The 23,392-nt window shown below is 29.2% G+C and overlaps 1 protein-coding gene across 3 annotated transcripts in view; it reads right to left on the bottom strand.

Moving 5' to 3' along the window:
• Positions 1-505: 505 nt before the first annotated feature.
• LOC129954072 (solute carrier family 26 member 6) overlaps positions 506-23,392 on the bottom strand; it is a 32,823-nt gene continuing 9,936 nt past the window's right edge. Inside the window, exons 1-7 of one of the 3 annotated variants that reach the window (XM_056067725.1) lie at positions 3,516-3,561; positions 3,383-3,462; positions 2,881-3,116; positions 2,258-2,798; positions 1,454-2,197; positions 1,242-1,390; positions 506-1,187 (exon numbers count right to left, since the gene is read on the bottom strand). In XM_056067725.1, the coding sequence (XP_055923700.1) occupies positions 644-1,187; positions 1,242-1,390; positions 1,454-2,197; positions 2,258-2,798; positions 2,881-3,116; positions 3,383-3,462; positions 3,516-3,540 (2,319 nt within the window). In that variant the 5' untranslated portion in view covers positions 3,541-3,561 and the 3' untranslated portion in view covers positions 506-643. Of the gene's footprint in view, positions 1,188-1,241; positions 1,391-1,453; positions 2,198-2,257; positions 2,799-2,880; positions 3,117-3,382; positions 3,463-3,515; positions 3,562-11,800; positions 11,837-23,392 lie in introns of those variants that run through there. The other 2 variants (XM_056067724.1, XM_056067726.1) reach the window with 2 other exon arrangements.

Raw genomic sequence — 23,392 nt, 5'->3', positions numbered from 1 at the left:
GATACCTCTTATTGAAAAACACTACACCTTCACAAATGTTTTTTTCAAAATCTCAAACAAATTATTTTAATAAAATTGTAAGTAAAATATTCAAGTAATTTAAACAAAACGAGTTAAAAAAATACATCAACTTCATAAAATTGTATAAAAATTGTATACTTTTATTATTATTACAATTATTATCTGTTTTACAATTTTTGTTATTTTTCCCATCTATTTCTTAAGTTTTGTTTTTTGGTTTACTATTTTCAATCACAAAAATTATTATTTAAAATGTTTCTTAAATACATTAAATAACTTTCCATTCTTATAATTACATAATATAATTATTATTATCATATTCAAAAACTTTTATTTTTTAAATTAAGTATTGACTTTTTTATACTTTATTCAAGTATTAAGTACTAAAGAAATTTTATAAAATTTCTTCTGTGTTTTGTATGGTTTTCTTTTAATTTAAACATAATATAACAATTTGTTTATTTATAATTCAGGCACTTGTTTCATTTCTTAAAACTAATTAAGATTTTTTAAAATTTAAAACAATTATTTTTTTAAGTATTGGATTAAGTTAGTTTTTCGATTTCGAAGTTATGTATGTAGGTAGGTTTGTTTCTTATTTGCTTGAGAACCTTTTCTGTTTTCACGTATTACGACATGCATTTGCATAGGCTACAGCATCATTTAATGTGGCATAAACTTCGAAAGGACCCTGTCCTAGAGCCATACTGTGTACAATTGTATCATACACTCGATCAGCTGGACTGGCAATAAATAATCTGACCCCGAGAAGACGCATTTCTTTCTTAATTTCACTTAGTGTTCGACAACCAGCCATATCGAGATGGGCAAGACATGAAAAGTCCAAAATAAGGACACGGAATGAATTGAGCAAACTGCTATCTCCACCATTAGCCTCGACCGCTATTAATGAAACTTGTCGAAGTTTCTGACAATCAACCTTAATGGCTTCGTACACAGATTTTTTGAAGGAGTTTCTTGTTGCAAAATTAAGAGAACCTGTGTAACGGAAGATTTTAGTTTCGGGAATTTCCACCGCATTATTGTGATGGCCAATATCCACGTAGACACCATCTATGCCGGCAATAGTTCCCAGAAGAGAATTGTATGGCTTTAAGCCTTTTACATAGAGTGTCATCAGGGATACACAAATTCCCACAAGAAGCCTTTAAAGAAAAGATTTTAGATGGAAGACTTTTATTTCTAAGCCATTTACTTACCCAATATCAATATCGACGAAAACCACGCATATAAAAGTAGAAACCCATGTGAGAAGTTCCAGCTTCCCTTGCTGTGCGAAGTTTTTCAATTCCCGTGCTTGCATGAACATGGGTTTGAGTGCTACCATAATAACTCCTGACAAGACACACTAACATTCAAAGAAGAGTAAGATTAAATGACATATTTTTAAAATAGTTTACTCAAAATTCACCTTTGGCAGAGTACTAAAGAAAGGACCAATCCATAGAACTGTTGCCAATAGAAGCATAGCCGAGACAAATGATGCAACCTGCGTTTTACCGCCTGTTTGTTCTTGTATTACAGAGCGCGATAGCGAACAAGCCATTGGAATGCACGAAAAGCATCCGCCAAAAATATTTCCAACACTCATTGCAAAAAGCTCCTGATTAGGTCGGACCTCATACGAATGCTTCTTGGCAAAGGTCAATCCCATTGACATAACAATGGAATAACTAACAACAGCTATGGCTATCGAATCGACAGCTACTATCGGCAACAGTTCCAACGGTGGGGTTTTAAATGTTGGCAGTCCCAGGGGGATATTTCCGAGCAAAGCAACTCCATAATTTTCTTTGAACTGCATAGACTTGGATATTAGTGTTCCTCCGACAACGGCCATCAGCTCGGCAGGGATAGGAAATCGAGTGCGTTTAGCCACCCAAGGCTTTAGAAACTCATTCATTATGAGCATGAACACTATCACGCAAGCACATATTTTGATGGATGCTAAATTTGCCGCTGGCAAGGACTTGGCGAGATCGATGAAAGTGTACACGATCTTGAAGGCACCCTTGTGCCGAGGAACTGAAACTCCCAGTACATCTTTTAACTGGCTGGTCATAACATGCACTGCAGCCGCTGTGGTAAATCCATTGACTAAAGGATCGCTTAGCAGTGAAGAGAGTGTACCCAAACGCATGAGTGACATAAGGAACTGTTAACGAGAGTCATATCGTTATTGGAAATCAATCATTTTTGTGCAAAAGAAACTTACATGAACCACTCCTGTCATTATGGCTGTTGCGGTGACGACCTCCAATGGAGTATAACCCTCCCCGCCCGGTTGATGGTCCTCCGTCGCGTGTGTCTGCACCACTTTGTATGTCATGATACTGATGACGGCAAACGTTCCTATCGATATGTGCCTCGAAGTGCCTAGGAACAAATACACTAATACTGGAAATATGGCCATGTACAATCCATTGCTAGCAGTGACGCCTGCTAAAATCCCATAAGCCATGCCATGCGGTATATTCATTATGGCTACCGTAAAGCCAGCGATTATGTCCCCCATAAGATCATTTTTAACCGAGTATTTTGGCAACCATTGGAATATCGGAATGATTCCAGTGAACAGACTCAAGAAATTCCAGGTACTCCAATATTTACGCAGTCCAAACAGCACGCTCTTGTCACGGGCTGTATAGCGTGTTTGTTTGATAACCGCTTCTTGGTTAAGGACATCTCGTTGTATGTTCAATTTGGGTTTGCTTTTGGGTTTTCGGTCTAGGAAAGTTTTCGTTAAAGCCTCACTTCTAAAGGTCGACAAAAAAAAAGATGAAATGAAAAATTAATTAAAATGGAACTTTTTGCGTAGAAAATTTGTACTTTGCCTACTCAGTGCTTAAGTCTTTGGCCACGGTATTCATCTCCAGTTCATATACATCTGAAAATTGAAGCGAATTTGTTGTATAGTTGTTGTTGTTGTTGTTGTTGTTGTTGGATTGGCTGGTTGATGGCAATGATGATTTGCTGGACGTGCAACCAATCGAGGGTCCTCCTTGTTGAATTTTTTTCAGATGTTCAACGGCAAACTTGCGTACATGTTTTAAATCGAATGTCGGCGGGGGTTTCTGCAACAGAGATGACAAAATTATTATCAAAATGAAAATGAATGTATCTAGAAGGATCAAAGCTTAAAATTAAAAATTGTTTGCTACTAAAAAACGATAGTTTTATAAAAAGTAAGTTAAAGGACAAAGAACTACTTCGAGAATGATATGAAAATGCTGGAAAAAGCCTTTGAGAGCAAGTACGAAGAGCTCATATGTAAAATGAAAGCTAGCTACTCAATATGGGCTTGAATTTTGTTAGCAATACTTCCAGGTGGAGTATTTACCCTTCCGTTACTTGCATTCTTTTCCATTATGACGAATACTTGACAGTAGAATGATCGGTTAATAGAGTGTCCTGACTTGTCTGAAGTACAAAATTTATTGATTAAGAAATATTTTAGATGATTTTGTGCATACTTAGGGTTGATAAATCAACGCTCATTCCACAATTTTTAACACAATCCTGAAAAACCAAAATAAAGTGAATAATTTTAAACATCAAAATGTTATAATAATTCCACGGAAGTTATGAAATGATCATTTTTGTCTCGAAATCACAAAATCGCTATTTAGGATCGGTGAGGCTTAGAAGTGTTTTTTCCGAGGCCAAATTTTTGATTTTGGAGGGAATAATGCACTCACTAGTCTATATGGTACGCTGTAGGAATTAAGGTCAAGGGAATAATCATAAATGATTCTTAAGTTCAATATGGCTCTTTTAATTCTTTCTCTTTTAGAGTATCTAACTACTTTTTTCGACTTGAAACATGTTGAAAAAATTTTAGGTTTTTAAAACTAGAAACTATTTTCTATTAAAGTCATGAAAACAATTAAGTAAATGGAGGCAGTTGTTAATTGATGCCAAGCAATGCCACAAACTTTTCACTGACATGTTTTTTTCGACACCCTAAGCAATCTTGAGTGCAATGTGGCTCTTTTGATTCGGTCACTTTAGAAGATACTATTTTTTTCGACTTGAGACATGTTGAAAAAATGTTTGTTTTTTAAAACTATGAACTATTTTTTATTAAAGTCATGAAAACAATCAAGTAAATGGAGGCAGTTGTTAATTGGTGTCAAGCGATGAATCAAACTTTTCACTGACATGTTTTTTTCGACACACTAAGCAAATCTTTTTTTTTTAAACAATACAACACTCTTACTTACTATGCAAATCTTAACTATAGACTGTCTAAGAACTCATTCTTTAAGTTTCATGTTACTTATGACAAAAAGCTTTAAGGTCAGCAATATTTGTGTGCACGTTTTGTACAATAGATATAAAGTTTTTGAAATATAATTAGAACAAAGTAAAATTATCTAAAGGCGAAAATCTTTTTTTTTACTTATTGAAATTATTACTGAATTTTTATATTTTTCGTCACTCGCTCAAGATAAAAGAGGCAAAGTTTAATTTTCTTATCATAGAGCGAAGTCGTTTCTATAGCAATTTTTTGATTTTATATAGTTTTATAAACATTTTATTGGATACGTATGATTTACTATTAAAAGTTCGTAGATAAGAATATCTTTAATTTTTTTATTTTTCAAACAAAGGACCAAAAATAGGTTTTTTTATGTTACTCGTTTATAAAATCAACAAAATAAATTTATTATTGCGAAGATTTATTTTATTGCAATATTCATGTCATGTGGTCTTATCTTCATATAAAATAGACAAACAAATTTATTTAACGCCTTAAATGATTGTATCGACTCGGCTCACAGTAAAAATTGTTCGTTGAACTTAACCTAGGGTTGATCAGACATTTTTTACAACATCAAGAGTAATAAACAAATAAAGATTTTTCGGTTTTCAAAAAGATAGCAACGAAAATTGAGTACTCCTTTATTTCTTTTAAAAAGTTAATAATAGGTTTTTATAACATAGTACAATTTTTTATGTAAATAAAGTTAAGTTTGGTAGCTTATTATGTATTTCGTTAAAAATAATCCCAAGTTCTGTCAACATGATCGATATACACAGCAACTTAACAGGGGTTTGGTCTTAATAGCTTTATAAGACAGAGAAATTTAGACGTGCGGTCGTTTACACGTTGGATTATTTTAAGACAAATCCATTTTAAGGAGATGCAGAAAATTCAAGCAAACAATGAATAAAAATAAGTCGACTAAAAATAGTCTTTTGTAAACATCGTTTATACTATTCTGATAAAGGGGTTTAAATTGTGTCAACACCAAAAATGACAGGAAGTAATATTAGTTGACAGATATAATGCAATCAAATTCCAAAATATCTATTTTTAAATGATTTATTTTTATTGATATAATCGCAAACAGGTCCATAATTCTTTTTATATTCAAAAATAAGTACTTTACATTGCTAAATGTCAGTTTTTAAAAGTGATGTTTATAAATGATAATTCGACCTTCGATTCAGTTTATTTTACAATAATTTAAGATATCCAGAGATCCAAATATTTGTATTTTTCTTGTTAACATCTGAAAGTTGTTTCGATTTTTTGTTGTCAGCTTTCTTTATTTAAGTATTTGGCTATTCTAAAATTCACCTATCCAGGATACCCTATCCAACACGAGATTGAACGCAGTCACTAAGATGTTATTTGACAGTGCAACTATGAATAAATGAACGATGTGATAAAGTCATATTATTAACATCCCATGGGAAGTTATTGTAATGGGCCCGATTTGTCAAATTGAAAATTTTGACATTTCTCGACGTTTCAAGGTCAGTAGAGTCAAAATAAAAGATTTTTAAAAGGATGTCCGTACGTCCGCATGTCCGTACGTTCACGACGATTTTTTCGTCGGCCATACCTCAAGAACCAGAAGAGATATCGACTTCAAATAAATTTTGTTATACAGATAATAATGCAGAAAGGGCTTTCAAGAAAATTGCGTGAGTGTTTTTTTTTACCATAGGAGTTTAAAAAAAAATGAAAATTGTGGTTAACCCCAAATATCTCATAAACCAAAAACGCTAGAGACTTAAAATGAATTGTAACGTAATACAAAACAGGTAAAAATGAAAAAAAAAAATACAATCAACAGTTTTTTTATGTATCAAAAAAAACTGAAAAAAAAATGTTCACCTTGAAAATTTTACGCATACAAAACGATTTTATCTTCAAAACAATTTTTTTCAACGAAAAATAACGTTTTTAACATTTGGAAGAATTTTGATAAAAATCGAGTTTTTTTATAAAAAATAAAACCTAACAAAAAAAACTTTACTCAATATTGATTGACTTTCGACTCAAATATCTTTTCAAAAATTTGAGGCATTGGCTTTAAACTACTTTTATCTTTTAAAAAATATTGTTATCAATATTTAGTAAAATTTTGAGAAAAATCGAATTGACAGTTTTTTTTTACAAAAAAATAAAAAACTTCAAAGAAAATTTAACAAAAGTCTGTAAAAATTGATTTTCGACTCAAATATCTTTTCAAAACTTTGAGGCATTGGCTTTAAACTAACCAAAACTTGGTAAAAATTTACTTTCGACTCAAATAGCTTTTCAAAAACTAAAAATATTGTCTTCAAACTTTTTTTTTCACAGAAAATATTGTTTTCGATATTCAGCAGTCCGTTTTGTCATAAAACATAAAATCTACAAGTAATAGTACGCAAAATTTGGTAAAAAATGATGTTCGGTTCTTGATATCTCTCAAATTAATTCCATTCATCCAATTTGGAAAAATTTAAGAAATGCTACTTTAATTGGTAATAATGTGTTTTCTATACTGAAAATCTATTTAACAAAAATAGATTTTCAAACTAAACTATTTCTTTATATAAAAAATATTGTTGGTGAGTTTAAAATTTTTAAGAATAATTCAAGTGACAACTTTTTTAAGCCAATACGAAAACCTACAAACTTTTAAGGAAGACAAATCGACAGACGGGATGAGAAGTTATCAGTGTGTCGCATCCTAGCCTCTTTTTTAAAATCATAACAATATGGATCTTTAGCAATTGGCAGGTTCAGATGACACAAGGGACTTGAAAGTAAGGTAAGTTTTTAGTATCTGATCGGTCAGCTGTCAAACAATTGCCTTCCAATTAAAGCAACTTTATTGGAAAGTTGACTACAGAGTTATTCAAGAAAAATCTACCGAAGTCCGTTATTACACAACGCATGCACGTACAAGCTATTCCTTACATGTTTTTGACGTTTGTTTTTCCTTTTCTCCGTATTTTTCCCATTTTCTTCACTTCATGGTTGTGTTCAAGTGGACGAAAGCAGCAACGAAAGTAGAAATAAAAGATATCTGTCAAAATAAACATCCAAAATGCGCGCATCACCGAATGACACTTAAAAACAAAATAGCCGATTAATGCGCATTAAATATATGCTCTGTGTAATACCGGACTAACTACCATGCAAAGTCTTGTCAAAATGACAGTTGATCATGTTTTTTTTTAATTTAAATGAAAGCTGAACTTTATTAATGTTTTGTGTAAAATGGTCCCTTGTAAAATTAAAAAAGAAATAAGTAATAATTCTTGATAATACCAAATACAAATCGTGATGCACTTGTAGCGTGTTTTTTAGACAATAATGTTTTTTGAAGTTTTTGAATAATTAACTGAAGGTACATTTTAGAGGAAGAAAAGTTCTGACTTTGTAATGTATGACACTTGAAAAACTAACTAGTTACGTTCAATGAATGAAGTTGACTGCAAATGAAGTCCCTTATGTTGTATGAACTCTGAACCTGCCCATTATTAGAAATCATAACAATATAGATCTTTAGGAATATGCAGGCTCAGACGACATGATGGACCTGAAAGTCAGGTAAGTTTTTATTATCTGATTGGCCAGCTGTCAAAAAATTGCCTCCAATTAAGGCAACTTTATTGGAAAGTGGACTGGAAAGTTAGTCAAGAAAAATCTCCCTAACTATTATGTTAAGTTTTCTTATGTCAAAATGGCAGTTGTTTATGTTTTTTTTGAAAACTGAACTTTATTACTTTGTTATTAATTTGTTTTCTGCACAATTCCATTTAATGTTTTCTTGTAAAGAGAAATAAGTAATAATTTTTGATAATACAAAATGCAAATCGTGATGCACTTGTAGCTTGACTAAAGAGTGCTATTTTTTTAATCAATAATATTTTTGGAAGTTTTTGTACGATTAACTAAAGGTAAAGTTAAGTGAAGTAAAGTTCTGACTTTAAAATGCATGACACTTGAAAAACTAACTATGTAATTGTCTTGGTCAAAATGTACTTTTAAAGAGTTCAGTTCACTGCAAATGTTGCCTGAACCCGCGCAATGACAAAAGTAAACGATTGTTTAGAAAGGTAAACCACGGTAAGTTAAACACCAGACCACTTTTAAAGAAAATAAATGTTTACTTTTCCAATTTTTTTTAAATGTTAACATTGATTTTAATTCATGTATTTTGGATTTTAGTCAAAACTAGAAAAATGTTTTTGATGTATTGAACTGATTTTTGACTATTTAAAATATTTTCCTTATCAAAAAATTATGTTTTAAACACATACGTATATTGCTTATGATTCTAATATATATTTTTATTTGATTTTGAAAAATTAAAAGTTGATCCTTTTCGAGATATCGATTTAAAAGAAGAATAATTAACATTTTTTCTTAAATCCAAAATCAATTATGTGACATTTTTGATCATCAAAAGGATATATTATTAAGACACTAAAACAGCTTTTGCAGGTAAAAAAATTTTAAAAAGAGGCTGGGTCGCCCACATGATAACTTCTCATCCCGTCTGTAGATTTGTCTTGTTTAAAAGTTTGTCTCTATGTACTCGTATCAATTTTTACCAAATTTGCGTACTATTTTTTGTTGATTTTATTTTTTATAAAAAAACGGACGGTTGGATTTTTATATAAAAATTACTGAATATCGAAAACAATATTTTCTGTGAAATAAAATAAGTTTGAAGCCAATATTTTTAATTTTTGAAAAGCTATTTGAGTCGAAAGTAAATTTTTACCTAGTTTTAGTATTGTTTTTTTTTAGAGTTTTATTTTTTGTAAAGAAAACTGTCAATTCGTTTTTTTTTTTTTTAATTTTATCGAATGTTGAAAACAATATTTCTTATAAGATAAAACTAGTTTCAATCCAATATTTCAAATGTTTGAAAAGATATTTGAGTCGAAAATCAATTTTTACCAACTTTTGTTAATTTTTTGTAGGTTTTTAATTTTTTTGTACAAAAACTGTCAATTCGATTTTTTTCAAAATTTCACTGAATGTTAACAACAATATTTTTTAAAAGAAAAAAGTAAATTAAAGCTTATACATATCTCAAAGTTTTGAAAAGATATTTGAGTTGAAAATCAATTTTTACCAACTTTTATTAATTTTTTTTTAGGTTTTTATATTTTGTAAAACAAACTGTCAATTCGATTTTTTTCAAAATTTTACTGAATGTTGACAACAATATTTTTTAAAAGAAAAAATTAAATTAAAGCTATCTCAAAGTTTTAAAAAGATATTTGAGTTGAAAATCAATTTTTACCAACTTTTATTAATTTTTTTTAGGTTTTTATTTTTTGTAAAAAAAACTGTCAATTCGATTTTTCTTAACATTTTTCAGAATGTTGAAAACAATAATAATTATAAGATAAAATAAGATTGAAGCCCAAATTTCAAGTTTTTGAAAAGATATTTGAATCGATATTCAATTTTTACCAACTTTGAGTAATGTTTTATTTTATATTTTTATTTTTTATAAAAAAACTGTCAATTCGATTTTCCCAAAATTGTATCAGATGTCAAAAACATTATTCTTCGTTGCACAAAATTGTTTTGGGAATGAAATCATATTTTAGTCGTAAAATTTTGGAGGTGACAAATTTTTTTTTTAAATTTTTTTGATTTATAAAAAAAAAACCGTTAAATGGATTTTTTTCAAAAATTATACTTTTTTGATATTACGTTACAATATATTATATAAAATTTAATTCAAGTCTCTAGCGTTTTTGGTTCGTAAGATATTTAGGGTTAACCAAAATTGTCACCCTTTTTCAAACTGCTATGGTAAAAAAGCCACCCATGAAATTTTCTTAAGAGCCCTTTCTGCATCTTTCTGCTTTATTATCTGTATAACAAAATTTATTTGAAATCGATATCTCTTCTGGTTCTTGAGCTATGGACGACGAAATAAAACGTCGCGAACGTACGGACGTACGAACGTTACACGTATTTCGACTCTAGGGACCTTGAAACGTCGAGAAATGTTTTTCAATTTGACAAATCGGACCCATTGCAAGAACTTCCTATGGGAAGTTAAAAATCGTTCGGTTTTCAGTAAATTAAAGTTTTCCATTCTAGACCAACGAATTTGTATTTACGCTTCTTTTTTAACCTGAATCTGATTTAAACCATTACATCCAAGTTTAAACTCAATCAAGTCAAGGGTTTCGGAAGAAGATGGGAGGACAGGCAGACAGACCATATTGCGGACCCACTTTTTTCGACTTCTCTTCCATCGCAATATCGTGTTTGATTAAAATCTCGAGTTCAAAATTGTTTATGAATGCAAAACTTGCCAAATAGTTTCTATACGTCGAAAAACAATGTACATGTTTTATTATGTGGTTTGTAATAATCAATTTATTGATTGAAAAAAAAAACTGAAGCTAGTGTAATTTGGTTCCATCTTGAAGGCTGATGGGTTTTCAAAACGAGAAATAAATTTAAAACAAGCACTATTGGCGGCCAAATACCTTCCAATGAATGTTACAGTCAGTTTTAAAATATTAATTCAACGCCATTCTCCTTATTTATGTGTGTGCACTGAGATGTAATTTTGTTTAAATAAACGTCACTTTTTTTGTTAATCAGTTATCTATAAAGGAAATTCCATTTATCTTAGAAAATTTTCAAACAGAGCACAGTTGATCTCAAGTGGAAAAATATCCAAATTTACTTGCTGACCCTACAACCTTTGCGCAACTTAGTTTTCAGTTTTTTTTACCAAAAATATTATGTGTAGCTGAAAATGTTGGTTAAATCACCCCCGGCCAGCACTTTAATTTTCTTAACATTTACAGACGATAATTCAAATTGTAAACATTGTGTTGATAATTTTATATGTTATTGCTAGAAAATCCACAAATATATTTTAGACTCTTAAATGTCAACTATCTCAAAATTGCTGGACATAAATAACGAAATCTTATGGAATGACTTTTTTGAATTTTTGTTCAACAACTACGTAAATTGTCGAATTCAAGTTTGAACTATTGAAATGAAATTATTAATACAAAAATATTGTTTCCTTCTCAAGATTCTAGCACTTAATAAAATCACACGTGTTCCATAAACCAAACTCATATTCTCATTTTATGAAAGTGTTTAAAGCACGATTGCGTGACTTAAACTATATTCTTACCCACATGTACATGGGTTGGCGTCTTATAAATATTTTATCAATATTCACTTAATTCATGGCTAACTTATAATTATTACATTGTTTCATTTAATATGCACTTAAAAAGATAAAGATAAGTTTTATACAGAAAAATTAATAAGAAAAAAAATCATCAATGACACTTTAAAGTAAAACAAAAAATTAAACATATACAAAAATGATAAGATTAAAATCGAAGCACTTGAACAATTTTTATTTTTTATATTGTTATAATTTATGAACGAGGAGAACAGGTGTTTAAGATAAATCGAAAGATAAACAAAAAAATAACAACAAAAATATAAATAAATACACACTTTAGTTTTTGTGTCCGACATTTTTCTATATTTAAATTGATTCTTTTTCATTTTGATTGAAATAATCAAACTCGATTTATGCAAAGTACGGTAGTCAAATGAGATATTTCTATTCCAAAATACTTTCATCTATTTTCTAAGAAGAGATAATATTTTATTTTCATAATTATTATCTACGGAGATCAAGTTGTAAATCAAAATAATCTCCAAGAAGTAGTAATAAAATAAATCAAATAAACGATGGGATCACACAAAATGCTAATATTTTTCTAGAAGCTTAAATGTTGTTGAATGTGTAAACTTACATTAAAAACAAACTATGAATTCAAAATACTTAAGGCTTCCTGCACACTTGGTGTTTTATTGAAGACAAGTTGAGCGATGTTAGGAAATTTATTTACCATACATAAAAGTTGTTAATATTAAAAATTGAGTATAATTAATAATATTATTTCGATAAAAAATTATTGTATTTATTATTTTAAAAATTTTATATTTTATACATTCACATTCATTTTCGTACTACGAATTTATTTGCTAAGTATTTTGAATCTTCACAAAATTTAAGCCTTAAATCTATGTATGAACATATAAGAAATGCAACAATTGATTTAAACTCAATAAAATTTTCAATAACAGTCAAAAAATATACTTAAATAAAAACAAAATAATATTTACTTAAAAATTCCTGATAAAAGATGCTTGTAAAACTTGAACACCACCGTTTCGAAGTCAAGATACTACTGTTGAGATGTCTTTTAAAATTTCCAACTAAGTCAACACTTAACAGATTGAAAATAATTCTTAAAAATTTGTTCTGCACATGGTCAGCAATTCAATCTCGTGGATAGAATCACGAGATCGAGGATCAATTAAAATCAAACTGTTTTGTTGAGGTCTCGGTTTGATTATTTTAATTGAACTTTCCAAGATCTCATGCTTTTGGGTGCACAATAGAATCGTTTAAAGAAGTGTTTGGTCGGTCGAGAGAACAAGTAGTAATAGGTGTAGTTTAAAATTTCTTTAAAATAATTTGTTTTGCTAAAATTGCATTGAGGTTATGTATTAAAGCCAAATTAATAAAGACACTTGTGACATAATCAAACAATCCAACTTATTTAATTAAAGCAGTTTTTTATCATATTTAATTTTATCAAAAATTAAATTAAAAATATTGTATTTGAAATAAAGTGTACCGACAGAATTCATAGATAAGAAGAATATGGATGTGTGAGAATTAGATCTTAACGGCGGCCGGCGTTATTCTAAAAATGACAAGATAATAATATAATTTTAAAGTTAGTTTTTTTTATTGGGTTATACCTTTTTATATGATAAATATAGCATACAAATGAGAATGGGTGTTCCAAATTTTAAGTAAAAAAGAGGCTGGGATGCGACCCACACTGATAACTTCCCATCCCGTCTGTCGATTTGTCTTGCTTAAAAGTTTGTCTATATGTACTAGTATCGATTTTACCAAATTTGCGTACTATTTTTTATAGATTTTATTTTTTATGAAAAAACGGACTGTTGGATTTTTATATAAAAATCACTGAATATTGAAAACAATATTTTCTGTAAAATAAAATAAGTTTGAAGCCAATATTTTTAATTTTTGAAAAGCGATTTGAGTCGAAAGTAAATGTTTACCATGTTTTAGTATTGTTTTTTTTTAGAGTTTTATTTTTTGTTAAAAAACCGTCATTTCGATTTTCTTCTAAATTCTATCGAATGTTGAAAACAATATTTTCTATAAGATAAAATTAGTTTGAAGCCAATATTTCATAGATTTGAAAAGATATTTGAGTCGAAAATCATTTTTTACCAACTTTTGTTAAATTTTTGTTTAGGTATTTAATTTTTTGTACAAAAACAATCAATTCGATTTTTTTCAAAATTTTACTAAATGTTAATAACAATATTTTTTGAAAGATTAAAGTAGTTAAAAGCCAATATCTACAATTTTTGAAAAGATATTTGAGTCGAAAATCAATTTTTACCAACTTTTATAAATTTGTTTTAAGGTTTTTATTTTTTGTAAAAAAAACTGTCAATTCGATTTTTCTCAAAATCTTAGAGAATGTTGAAAACAATATTTTTTATAAGATAAAATAAGCTTGAAGCCTTAATTTCAAGTTTTTGAAAAGATATTTGAATCGATATTTAATTTTTACGAACTTTGAGTAATGTTTTTTTTAGATTTTTATTTTTTATAAAAAAAACTGTCAATTCGATTTTTCTCAAAATTTTATCAGATTTTTAAAACATTATTCTCCGTTGCTCAAAATTGTTTTGGAGATGAAATCATATGTTAGTCGTTAAATTTAGGAATTGACAAATTTTTTTTTCAGTTTTCTTGATTTAGAAAATAAACCGTTAAATAGATTTTTTTCAAAAAATATACTTCTTTGAGATCACGTTACAGTCTAATATATAAAATTTAATTCAAGTCTCTAGCGTTTTGGTTCGTAAGATATTAAGGGTTAACCAAAATTTTCAACTTTTTTTTAAACTGCTATGGTAAAAAAACCACACACGCAATTTTCTTGAGAGCCCTTTCTGCATCTTTCTGCCTTATTATCTGTATAACAAAATTTATTTGAAGTCGATATCTCTTCTGGTTCTTGAGCTTTGGACGACGAAAAAAACGTCGCGAACGTACGGACGTACGGACGTACGAACGTACGTACACACGCACAGACATCTTTCTTAAAATCTTTTATTTCGACTCTTGGGACCTTGAAACGTCGAGAAATGTCAAAATTTTCAATTTGACAAATCGGACCCATTACAATAATTTCCTATGGGAAGTTAAAAATATGTATTAATTATTTTCTAACTTAATATTTTCAAATGAACTTACGTATTTTTTAGCAGTGTTTCAATACAATGAATAGTCAACAAAATAAAGTCAAATTCCAAAAAAAAATATATTTTAAATTACAGTGTTTTTAAAATAGAATATTTAAACAAAATGAATGATGGATGAATATAATGGAGGAGGTCGTATAAAAGTACAAAGAAAAAAAACTATAATTCTTTGTTCGTGTTTCTTAAGATGCATGCTTTAACGGCACATATTAATTAAAACTACTGGTCAAAAAGGCTTCATAACTAAAAATCAAATTATACCGAATTCTTCAGACTGACTTTAGAATACACTTATCACATCAGGTTTAAATTAGATATCATTCTTTAAAAATTTTAAACTAAATTAAATTAGATGTTTTTAAAGCTATTTTAATTCATAAACTAAGCTTTTCAAAAATACATACATACATTTATATGATACCATCTTCTTTTATCAGTTTAAATATTTACACTACTGTATAACACTTTTCAAAAATCCTCGTTAAATTTTTGAAAATCATAAATGCTGCTTTGAAATAAAAACATCAAAAACGGTTTAAAAGTAATTTTGTGTTTTTATAATAAATCGGTTATAGTTTAGTTTAGTTTAGTTTATTTCATCAAAGAGAGTACAACTCTTACAGACTACTTTAACAAGTTAATAAAATAATTAATTTAAATATAAGTACATGTATAAAATTAATAATAAATAATTACAGTAGCAATAGATACATCTTAGTTACAAAATAGATTGCGATAACAAAGCAGACAAAAGATATTTTTTAAACATCTCTTCAAATATTAGAAAAAATATCTATAATTATACAACAGAATGCGTTTCTCTTACGCAACGTGCAAATGGTTCGTTTCTACCATAATTTCTTCTAAACGGTGATTTTTTAAGAGCTTGAGAACTTTTTTTAAAAAAAAACGCATACAATTTGCAAAATCTCATCGATTCTTTATTTGAAACGTTAGATTGGTCCATGACATTTACTTTTTGAAGATAATTTCATTTAAATGTTGACCGCGGCTGCGTCTTAGGTGGTCCATTCGGAAAGTCCAATTTTGGGTAACTTTTTCGAGCATTTCGGCCGGAATAGCCCGAATTTCTTCGGAAATGTTGTCTTCCAAAGCTGGAATAGTTGCTGGCTTATTTGTGTAGACTTTAGACTTGACGTAGCCCCACAAAAAATAGTCTAAAGGCGTCAAATCGCATGATCTTGGTGGCCAACTTACCGGTCCATTCCTTGAGATGAATTGTTCTCCGAAGTTTTCCCTCAAAATGGCCATAGAATCGCGAGCTGTGTGGCATGTAGCGCCATCTTGTTGAAACCACATGTCAACCAAGTTCAGTTTTTCCATTTTTGGCAACAAAAAGTTTGTTAGCATTGAACGATAGCGATCGCCATTCACCGTAACGTTGCGTCCAACAGCACGGTCCAATGATTCCACCAGCGTACAAACCACACCAAACAGTGCATTTTTCGGGATGCATGGGCAGTTCTTGAACGGCTTCTGGTTGCTCTTCACTCCAAATGTGGCAATTTCGCTTATTTACGTAGCCATTCAACCAGAAATGAGCCTAATCGCTGAACAAAATTTGTCGATTGTGCGGATTTTCTGCCAACTTTTCTAGGGCCCATTCACTGAAAATTCGACGTTGTGGCAGATCGTTCGGCTTCAGTTCTTGCACGAGCTGTATTTTATACGGTTTTACACCAAGATCTTTGCGTAAAATCTTCCATGTGGTCGAATAACACACACCCAAATTGCTGCGAACGGCGACGAATCGACATTTCACGGTCTTCAGCAACACTCTCAGAAACAGACGCAATATTCTCTTCTGTACGCACTGTACGCATTCGTGTGGTTGGTTTAATGTCCAATAAAGTAAACTGAGTGCGAAACTTGGTCACAATCGCATTAATTGTTTGCTCACTTGGTCGATTATGTAGACCATAAATCGGACGTAAAGCGCGAAACACATTTCGAACCGTACACTGATTTTGGTAATAAAATTCAATGATTTGCAAGCGTTGCTCGTTAGGAAGTCTATTCATGATGAAATGTCAAAGCATACTGAGCATCTTTCTCTTTGACACCATGTCTGAAATCCCGCGTGATCTGTCAAATACTAATGCATGAAAATCCTAACCTCAAAAAATCACCCTTTATTAAGTCGCAAAAGAAAATTAAAGCGGAGAGTCCTTGATGGAAAAGTAGAAAAGTATTCGTTTTAACAAAAAAGAACATTTGATACGATTGCTTATTAAGTCTTTTACAAACATTATTGAAAAATATTTTATCCCTACTTCAAGCGCAGGCATCCTAATGGATAAGATTGTACTTCCATATTCCAATTTAATTTATAGAAAGCATACCTAGTAAAACTTGTTTGTATTTTTTCTATTCTAGAAGTATGAGTGATATAATGGGGATTCCAAACTATACTGCAATATTTCAGTACCGATCTAACAAGTGCAATAAATAGTTATTTGAGGGTGTAGGGGTCGGAAAAATCCCTAGAGTTTCTTCTGATAAATATGTAATCGATGTGCTTATTAAACGAAAGCTTTTCATCTAATATAACTCCCAAATCCTTTTTTTCCCCAACCCTATCTAAACTCGTGTTGTTGATAGTATGATCAATTTTGATAGATATTTTTTTCTATGGCATGTAAGGCTCTGACATTTGGCAACATTCAGCAACAACTTGTTAGATTCACACAATTCGGCGAGTTTTTGGATATCCTATTCTTGTAGATGCAGACAGTCTGTAAAAGATTTTACGAGCCAGAAAATGTTGACAATATCGATATGCATAAGATACTTCGAATATTTAAAATTTATATATAACAAAGGCCAATATGACTTCCTTGCGGAACACCTGAAGTTACATCAATACATTTGTATTTAAACTTTCCCAATTTTACAAATTGAACCCAATTTTTTAAATAGGAAGAAATCCATTTTATGAAATTAGAATTGAAACCAAGTTTTAAAAGCTTAAAAATTAGTATATTATGATAACCCCTATCAAAAGCTTTTGCAAAATCTGCAAAGAGAATATCAGTCTGTAAACCATTTTCGAACCCGAAAAGTACAGAATAGCATAGCAATGAAAGATTCGCAGCAGTAGATCTTCCAGAAAAAAACCATGTTGGTATTCGGATATTAAATCCTTAAAAAAAAAAATTTTTTTTTAAAGACAAGCACTTCGAAAATTTTCGGGATCACTGATAATTTGCAGATAGGCCTATAATTGGTCACATTTTGCTTCGAGCGAGACTTAAATATTGGAGTTATATAAGAGATCTTCCAACAGTCCAAAAACTGGGCACTTTTTAAAGACTGATTGAAAATCAAGCTGAGCGATAATGCCAAAGAAACAGCGCAGTTTTAAAGTGCAACAGGGGCTATGTTATCTGGCACAGCACTTTTATTTACATCAAGACTAGCTAGAGCTTCAAAAACATCAGACACAATTAAGTCTATACTTCCAATATCAATAGCATAAGATGGCGAAAAATCAGAGGGTTCACAAGGAGAAGATGGCAAATAAACAGATTTAAAATAATCGGAAAATAAATCGCATATAACGTTCATATCACTAGATACACAATTATAGTACTTCATACAGTTTTTATTGAGAAAATAAAAATGTGACGTTAAAAACGCGTATTTTTTAAAATATGAGCACAGAGCTGAAATCGAAATTCAGATACGAAGTCTGAACTAAAAATTAAAACTTAAATTTTTTTTCAACACCAAGGGATGAGAGTGCAAGTTAGTAAAATTTAAGTTGGTAAAAATTAAATTTCAACTCAAATATATTTTCAAAAAAGAGGCCGGGAAGTGACCCACACTGATAACTTCCCATCCCGTCTGTCGATTTGTCTTGCTTAAAAGTTTGTCTATATGTACTCGTATCAATTTTTACCAAATTTGAGTACTATTTTTTGTAGATTTTATTTTTTATGAAAAAACGGATTGTTGGATTTTTATATAAAAATTACTGAATATCGAAAACAATATTTTCTGTGAAATAAAAAAAGTTAGAAGCCAATATTTTTAATTTTTGAAAAGCTATTTTAGTCGAAAGTAAATGTTTGCCAAGTTTTTTTTAGAGTTTTATTTTTTGTGAAAAAAAACTGTCAATTCGATTTTTTTCAAAATTTCATTGAATGGTGAAAACAATATTTCTTATAAGATAAAATTAGTTTGAAGCCAATATTGCAAAGTTTTGAAATGATGTTTGAGTCGACAATCAATTTTTATTAACTTTTGTTAATTTTTTTCGGTTTTTAATTTTTTTTTACAAAAACTGTCAATTCGATTTTTTTTAAATTTTAGTGAATGTTGACAACAATATTTTTTGAAAGATAAAAGTAGTTTAAGGACAATATCTACAATTTTTGAAAAGATATTTGAGTCGAAAATTTTTACGAACTTTTATAAATTTTTTTTTAGGGTTTTATTTTTTGTAAAAAAAACTGCCAATTCGATTTTTCTCAACATTTTTTTTTGAATGTTGAAAACTATAATTCTTATAAGATAAAATAAAATTGAAGCCTAAATTTCAAGTTTTTGAAAAGATATTTGAATCGATATTCAATTTTTACCAACTTTGAGTAATGGTTCTTTTAGCTTTTAATTTTTTATAAAAAAAACTGTGAATTCGATTTTTCTCCAAATTTTATCAGATTCCAAAAACATTATTCTTCGTTGCTCAAAATTGTTTTGGAGATGAAATCATATTTTAGTCGTAAAATTTTGGGGGTGAACAATTTTTTTGTTCAGTTTTTTTAATTTATAAAAAAAACGTTAGATGGGTTTTTTTCAAAAAATATATTTCTTTGATATCACGTTACAATATATTATATAAAATTTAATTCAAGTCTCTAGCGTTTTTGGTTCGTAAGATATTTAGGGTTAACCAAAATTTTCACCTTTTTTTAAACTGCTATGTAAAAAAAACCACCCACGCAATTTTTTTTACTGCATCTTTCTGCCTTATTATCTGTATAACAAAATTTGTTTGAAATCGATATCTCTTCTGGTTCTTGAGCTATGGACGACGAAAAAAACGTCGCGAACGTACGGACGTACGGACGTACGAACGTACGTACACACGCACGCACAGACATCTTTCTAAAAATCTTTTATTTCGACTCTAGGGACCTTCAAACGTCAGAACAATTTTTGTCAAAATTTTCAATTTGACAAATCGGTCCCATTACAATAACTTTCTATGGGAAGTTAAAAAACTGTTCCATACAGAATTTTGAAATGCAATATTTTGACCCGCTTCCGGTTATAAGCAATATATGTAGGTCGAAATTCAAATGTCTCATCTATAAAAAAAAATAGTTATTTTCCTTTTTAAACATTCTGTGTTAAATCTTTATGTAATCAAAAAACGGAATCTTAATTGAAAATCTAAAAAATAATTTTACGTTTCAGATGTAACTTTTCAAACTTAAAAACGGAAGTTTCTACAAGAAACTCAATACAATACAATTTCGAAAGATCCTAATAATAAAACATTTATTGTTCGACACATTTTAATTTTAAGGACAAATTAATTCAACTATTTGTTACTCAACCATAAAAAATACGTATTAAAATATAATAAATAAATAGATAGAAAATACAAAAAAAAAAACGTATCTACAATAGAAGGCCTCATTAAAAATTAAATACAAACAACTTTAACTATAGAACTGAAATTGGTGTGTAAACAATTCGTAAATTTTGTTTAATGCGTTATGCATTTATATTCACTCAAATATTTTTGAAAGTCTTTCATAGCATATTTTTTGTCACAATTTTTGTCAAAAATACCTCGAAACCTTATTTTAATTATTTGCAGTTTTTGTTACACTTTGCTTTTAGAACTTCAAAATCAATATTAAATGCATCTTCATATTTAAAAAGATCCATTTAGTAATCGATAAAATTATAAAAAAGACCTTCCTTTTAAAAATAGTGCACAAATATTCGACATACGCCACAGTGAATTATTATTTATTAAACTGTACAAAAAATAATTATACTGTCAATTTTTTAAATTGCCATTTTTATTTTTTATTACTTTGTAACTTCATGCGCTTTGATATTAATCCTTTCAATATTTTACTATGGATATTCATTCTATTTTTTTTTTGTTTGAGGAAGTTATTAAAATTTCATGAAATGGAAATGATTTTACTTAAATTATCCCTTTCAAAGGCAACAAAACTAAAATGGTCAGGCAAGAACATTATTTGACAGTAAATGATTATTATTGTTATTACTGGCATGCCATTTGAATCTATATTAAATACATGTGTATGTATAAGTATAAGGAATTGTATAGAGCTGTTTAATTTAGAAAATTCATGGCATGGAAAGTATTTCAAGTCATTAACTTGATTGTAATGAGGATTAAATACGTTAATAATGATGAAATTTCGCTCAATTTAATAATTATTAGTGACTGTATTTTAGGTTAATTTTCATTTGTAAAATAATTCTTTAACTTTTGTGTTAAATGATTTGTGTATCGGCAAATTAATAAAATTATGTTTTCACAATTTTATTTCTATGTGAAGTTTGGAAATAATTAAAGCAATCCAGAAATTTATATAGAAAAATGAACTCTATTTTTAGCATTTTTGCATGCATGTATGCATTTATTATTAAAATATTCGATAAAATTATATGTACATATGTAGTTACCATGAGCTTAGAAAATACATTATTTTTCTAAAGAAAACGTGGCTTAAACCATTTTGTTCTTGGATCTATTTATCAATAATTTCGTCTCAAAAAAGCTAAAACATCTCAACAAGCAGCATTATCTATCTTTTGCAAATTGCACAAGCAAACAAAAGTACCTGATACGCTAAATGATTTTATGTTAACGAACGCATATTATTTGTGATACGTCTTAGCATGTGACAATAATTTACGCAGAAAAATCATGCTCACGTTAGGGTGACCATCTACCATGAGTTTCATTCATTTATTTTTTCGGCATTAATTAGGTGTGAATTTTTATATCTTAAAAGTATGCAAAATATTAATAAAATTAGTAAGAATTTTGTATGATCAAAATTCTGTACGATACTGTTTGGTCATAATTCTGTATTACAAAACAATATACATTTAAAATACTGTATGAACAAAACACTGTATCTCCAAATTTCTCATAAGAATAAACTGCATTTTTAGAAAGTGTTCTATTTTGATAGTTCTGTTTTTAACTAATTGTAAAAAAAGCCACCATTTAGTTTAATATATTATTTTCTTTTGAAAACGCAAACAAATGTTGTTAAAAGTCATGTTGAATAAAATTAATACATAAATTAACAAAAACACTATCTAAAAGAAAAACAAAAAGTCAAATTATTGATAACATTTATGAAACAAAACTTGAAAGGGTTGGGATCGATATACTGTATGGATCAAAACTGTATCTTAAAATACAATGTCTTAAAATACTGTATTTCAAAATACTATTTATGTACAAAATACTGCATGATCAAAATGCTGTATCCAAAATTCTGCATTTAAAAATGTGCGCACTTTTTTACATTTACAAAACGATTTTTATTTTGTAGCCTTATTTACAGCATTTTGAAACACAGAATTTTGAAAACAAAATACTTTTTCTAAGAAAACATCATTATAATTTTCCATTAGCATAATGTTTTAATATACTGCCTTCAACAATAACATATGTAGGTACCCATGATAATTAACAAGTCCCTGAAATAATAAAAAACAAAAATTATATAAATGGTATCTTCTTTTTATTTTTTCTCTCTCATTTTCTTCTTAGTTATTTATATCTGTCTCATATTTGTACATGAATTGTTTCTATCATAATCAACAATTGCACCAAACTAATTGATCTTGCAAAACTTCCAGTATTATACAGTATTATGAGATACAGTATTTTAACAATACAGCATTTTGAGACAAAGTATTTTAAATATACAGTATTTTGAAATACAGAATTTAACCATACAGTATCGTAAAGTATCATACAGTATTTTGACCATACAGTATTTTAAAATACAGCATTTTGACCCACTTCCAACTTGAAAACTAACAAGTTTAGGAACACAAAAGATTTACGTATACTCAAGAAAATTAATAGATATTTTTATTTCAAAATGTTTTGGCAAAGTAGTGTTACTGAAAAATTGTCATGATACTTCAATCTCAAAAATATTTTGTTTTAAAAATTCTGTACTTTGAAATGCTGTAAATAGGCTTAAAAAGAAATGTCTTGATAATGTAGGAACGTGCGCACTTTTATACATTAACAAAACGATTTTTTTGTTTGGCCCATTTAGAATATGTCCTACAGAATTTTGAACATACAGGATTTTAAATACAGTATTGTTACAACACACGTAGTACCCGTGGCACGATGGTTAGTGCGATGGACTGTCATGCGAGAGGTCTTGGGTTTGATCCTTGCCTATGCCACCTAAAGTTTTTTTCACGGGTACTGCCTCTTGCGAGGAATTGACAAATTTTTCAAGAGTAATTCTTGTCATGAAAAGTGCTTTCTCAGATTTGCCGTTCAGATTCGGCTAAAACTGTAGGTCCCTTCCATCCCTGACAACAGTGGTCGCCCACAGGAATGGTTTAGAGTTGTCAGTCACTAGGCCCTAGTTTTCAAACGGACTGTTGCGCCACCCAATTTTATTGTTATAAGTTACAACACAGAATAACCCCAAC

The sequence above is a fragment of the Eupeodes corollae genome, chromosome 1 (assembly GCF_945859685.1).
Source record: "Eupeodes corollae chromosome 1, idEupCoro1.1, whole genome shotgun sequence".
Taxonomy (NCBI): domain Eukaryota; kingdom Metazoa; phylum Arthropoda; class Insecta; order Diptera; family Syrphidae; genus Eupeodes; species Eupeodes corollae.
Note: the sequence above shows the minus strand (reverse complement) of the source record. Positions and strands in the feature narration are given on the sequence as shown.